Source organism: Triticum aestivum, chromosome 5B, assembly GCF_018294505.1.
Source record: "Triticum aestivum cultivar Chinese Spring chromosome 5B, IWGSC CS RefSeq v2.1, whole genome shotgun sequence".
NCBI classification, from domain to species: Eukaryota; Viridiplantae; Streptophyta; class Magnoliopsida; order Poales; family Poaceae; genus Triticum; species Triticum aestivum.
In genome coordinates, this window is record NC_057807.1 from 670,006,223 (window position 1) to 670,010,683 (window position 4,461).

Sequence of the window (4,461 nt, forward strand, 5' to 3'; positions counted from 1 at the left end):
TTGCAAGATTTGAAAATCAGGAAAGATCTGCACATGCCGCCCCGTAAAATGTCAGACGTGACAGAGACGGAGACAGGGGCACAGGAGAAGAAGGGCAAGAAAATAAAGAAAGAGGATTATTACCCCCTTCTTGCTTCACCTTAAGTCAGGCTGAGATTGATCATTCTTTAAGTGCCTTACCGGAGTCAAAGTTAGTTCCGTTTACTGTGGCAAGATAAGCATATATCTAGACACGGACAAGAAAAGGTTCAGCGGGATGAAGTCCCATGACTGTCATATGATGATGACGCAAATACTACATGTTGCCCTTAGAGGGATAGTGGACAAGCACGTCCGTGACACGCTTATTGGTCTCTGCAACTTTTTCGATGTCATCTCTCAAAAGTCGATCAGTGTGAAGCAGCTCCGAAGGCTACAGGAAGAGATCGTTGTGATACTAAATGAGCTTGAGATGTACTTCCCGCCCGTGTTCTTTGACGTGATGGTGCATCTGTGTGTCCATATTGTGGATGACATAATAGACCTGGGGCCGTCATTTTTGCACAACATGATGCCGTTTGAGAGGATGAATGGGATCATCAAAGGATTCGTTCGTAACATGTCCCGTCCAGATGGAAACATCATCCAGGGCTATCTGACACAAGAGTGCATCTCTTTCTGCGAGAATTTACTATATGGCGCATACCTGTAGCTGCCTGGTGTTAGTGTTGGTTTGCCCGTTAAAAAGCACGATGGGAGGCTCGAAGGAGAAGGTCACTCCAATGGTCTCAGGGAACTGCACGTGGCATACTCAGATCGACGCAGCGACTTTGACAGAGCAAACTTGGTAGTGCTACAACACCTAGACGAGGTAGATCCTTTCATGGCACCGCGCAAAGAAATTATATACTCCCTCCGTCCCAAATTACTTGTCGAAGGAATTGATGTATCTAGACGTATTTTAATTCTAGATACATCCATTTTTATCCATTTATGCGACAAGTAAACCGGACGGAGGGAGTACTTTGCTAGAGTTCACTTGAGCACATAAATAATAAGCCAATTATTTTTTTTCTAGGCTGTAATGAGTACTCCCTCCGTCCGGAAATACTCGTCGGAGAAATGCATAAAAATGGATGTATCTAGAACTAAAATACGTCTACATATATTCATTCCTCCGACAAGTATTTCAGGACAGAGGGAGTAATAAATTAATGACATTTTAGACAAGTCGAGTAAGTTGATCAACTCATAGTACAGAACTTTCATTTTGCTAGGATAATGAACAACTTTTGCTACAAGATATACAGGCAGAATTTCCACTTTGATGCATGAGTTTTTAATAAGTCAATCATGAACATACTATGGGTTAAAATGGACTTGAGGTCTTTTGTTTTATTTTGCCATGCTGTGATATACCATATATCATATAAGGTGACTGACCTCATTATTTTTAGCCTGTAGAACAGAAACATGACTCCTTTTCTCCTCCAGCATTTTAACAATTCCTTGCAGCTGCTTTTGTAGATCAATTGACTCGTCGTGCTTTGAGATAATTAGCCTTTTAGTTTCATTGGCAAGAGCATTGAGCGCGGGCTTCAGGGTGGTTTTGTAGGTGGTACCAAGGATCTCAGCCGGGGAGGATCCTTTTGCATTTACCTCGTACTGGAAATCAATACTGGGTTTCAACCTGCAAAATGGTACAGTGATGTTTGACAGTAAGGCAACAAGCTCTACTGCTCTACATATAAATTGACGAAAGAGAAGTCAAAGAATAAACAACATATAGGGAACCATAATAAAATGATATCTTTTCTGAGATCTTGATCTTCGTTTGCTTCAGTCTGCCACTAACTGAGCACTGAGGGGCAATACTTAAGAATACTGTGTTACACAGAATCTATCTCGGCGATGTTTTTCTTTATTACAAAATGTTGGCATGGCCTTCATTTTTTATATTTCTCAATTATGAAGAATATTATGATGTGAAACATATTAGAAGCTTTTTGTGAAGACTTATGTATCATAGCCATAACCAATTAACATATAGACATGCGATATATAATATTGTTGCAATAGAGGAGCAATGTGCATTAATTCTAACTAAGTCTGCCTAAATATTGTGTTCATCACCCAAAAGAAAGATTTAAAAAATACCGATAAAACACACATATAGCTTTATAGCCCTGCTGGAAATGCTTTCATATGAAGTCATCGATTTGCAACATGATACCATGTTCAACAGCAAAACTTAAGAAAAGGAATGATGAGAAACAGAGGGGAAGGAATTACACAGAGAGTTAAGCTACATAAACAAATGAGAAGAGGGAATGGGAGGTAAAGTAAATCAAGGGCAAAAACATACGATGTCCTACAACTTCCCTGAACTTCCTGATGTGTAACACTGCAACATTTGAACCGTCTCTATTAGCTAATGTTAACTACTGGGGGACTGCCTTGTGCACGCCCTTATTCAGTGTCTCAATCAGAATTCTATGTATGCACAGATACAAGCGGCTGACAATATTAACTATTTTTGATGAACAGAAAGCAGTTTCCTTGTTTTAACTTGACATCTCAATCATAGTCCATAAAAGATGCCTTCTCCTAACATATATAATTGAACACATAGCACACTAGCAGAGTTACTCCAAACCGTTAAGAAAACAAGCAACAATACAAGTTAAGACATCAGGAAAGGTAAAAGGTAACCTAAAAGACAAAAGACTGATTGCACAATCAAGAGAGTACTATCGCAAGCTAAAGCACAATCTTGTAAACTGAGTGACCAAAACTCCTATACAAAGCAAAAGATTATCAAAATAATCCTCTGACATTGAGAGATTGAAGTGCTGACTGCTGAGGCAAGACCAAAACTAATTGATTCACCGAAAGAACTACTATTTGAACTCTGGAGGGTAAGAAGAACAAACATATTGAGCTATGGAGCACCATGTCAGCATTGGAATAGATAGATGTTTGTTTAAGTACTTCATTTCTACTCCCTCCGTCCAGAAATACTTGTCATCAAAATGGATAACAAGGGATGTATCTATAACTAAAATATGTCTAGATATATCCCCTTTTATTCATTTTGATGACAAGTATTTCTGGACAGAGGGAGTACATATCAAATAAGAGAGGCATGGTTACTTCATCAGTTTTAAGGTGCTTAAATAACAAGTTAATCATTGGTGAAAGAATAACAAACATGGAGAAAAAAAATCAAAAATCAGGAGATTCAAAGTTCTTTGGGGGAGTTCATACTTCCTGAGGGACTGGTTGCACAGCTCCGCAAGGCCCTCGATCTCCTCGAGTTTACTGACCAGTGCAGCTTCGAGTTCCCACCCCTTCTCCTCCAGCACGGCATTCGCATTCTCCAGCTTTGCAATATCATTCTCCACAGCTTGCATCTCCCTAGCCATCCTATCGACATCCCTCACATTGACCACCTGCGTCTCGACCTGTTTCACCAGCTCCCCATTCTCGGCCATGGTCTGCTGGCAATTCATCACCTTGGCCTCCAGCTCCTTCTCCACCTCCACCAATGCCTCTTCCTTCTCCTTGATCTTGGTGGACCAGCTCTTCACCACGGCCTCGAACTTCTGAACGTCTGCAGTAAATGCATCCTTCTTATCCTCCAGCGCCTTGAGGCGAGAGGGCGCCGACATTTGCTTGCTCCGCTTGGCCTCGAGATCCTGAAGCTCCTTCTCCAGCTCCTGGATGGCCGCTACCCACTCACCGATTTGGGTGCGGGCCTTGGTGTGGTACTCGTCGTCGAGGGAGGCGACGGCGTCATCCTCGCCGGTGAGGAACAGGTGGTAGCTCTCGGTGATGTAGGTCATGAGGTCATTGGAGGCGGAGGCGGGAGGGGAGGCGTCGAGGCCGTCGGTGAAGCGGCAGAGAAGGGTGAGCCAGTAGAGGACGGAGAGGAGCGGCGGCCAGGAGTGCGGGGTGCCGGGGGCCTTGAGGGCGGATCTGGTGAGCTTGTAGGGGCAGCAGAGGGAGCGGAGGAGCGCGAGGAGGTCGTCCTCCCAGGCGGCGGGCTTGAGGGGGTAGCGGAGGCGGTCGGCGAGGTGGTGGAAGGCGGCGACGATGTCCTTGGCGGGCGGGAGGGACGGGCGGAGGTGGATGGCGGCGGGCGCGAGGTAGGTGTTGACGGCGCGGAGGGCGGCGACCTGCGAGCCGCGGTCGGAGAGGCTGGTGATGGGGCCCCCGGCGTGGGAGGCCGCCTGAGCCGTGCCGATGGAGGAGGGGCGGCTGCTGCAGATGCTGTAGGCGTCGGAGTCGCGGCGGGAGAAGGCGTGGTCGAGGTTCCTCTGGATGCTGAAGGCGTCCGACATCGGGGTGCGGTCTACCGCCGCCGAGGAGGGGGGCGCCTTCGGGTGCCGCCCGCCGCCGCCGCCACCGCCGCGCCCGCGCCCGCGCCGCATTTCCGTCGCCGGAGTTGGGGTTGGGGTTTGCTCTGGAAAATTGCGGGGT

At 46.2% G+C, this 4,461-nt stretch overlaps 1 protein-coding gene across 1 annotated transcript; it reads right to left on the minus strand.

Moving 5' to 3' along the window:
• Window positions 1-1,185: 1,185 nt before the first annotated feature.
• Window positions 1,186-4,461, minus strand: LOC123117536 (kinetochore protein NDC80 homolog). The gene is made up of 2 exons (XM_044538270.1): window positions 3,247-4,461; window positions 1,186-1,669 (listed from the first exon to the last, which is right to left on the minus strand). Exons 1-2 carry the CDS (start codon window positions 4,410-4,412, stop codon window positions 1,405-1,407), a joined length of 1,431 nt encoding a protein of 476 aa, XP_044394205.1. The 5' UTR covers window positions 4,413-4,461; the 3' UTR covers window positions 1,186-1,404.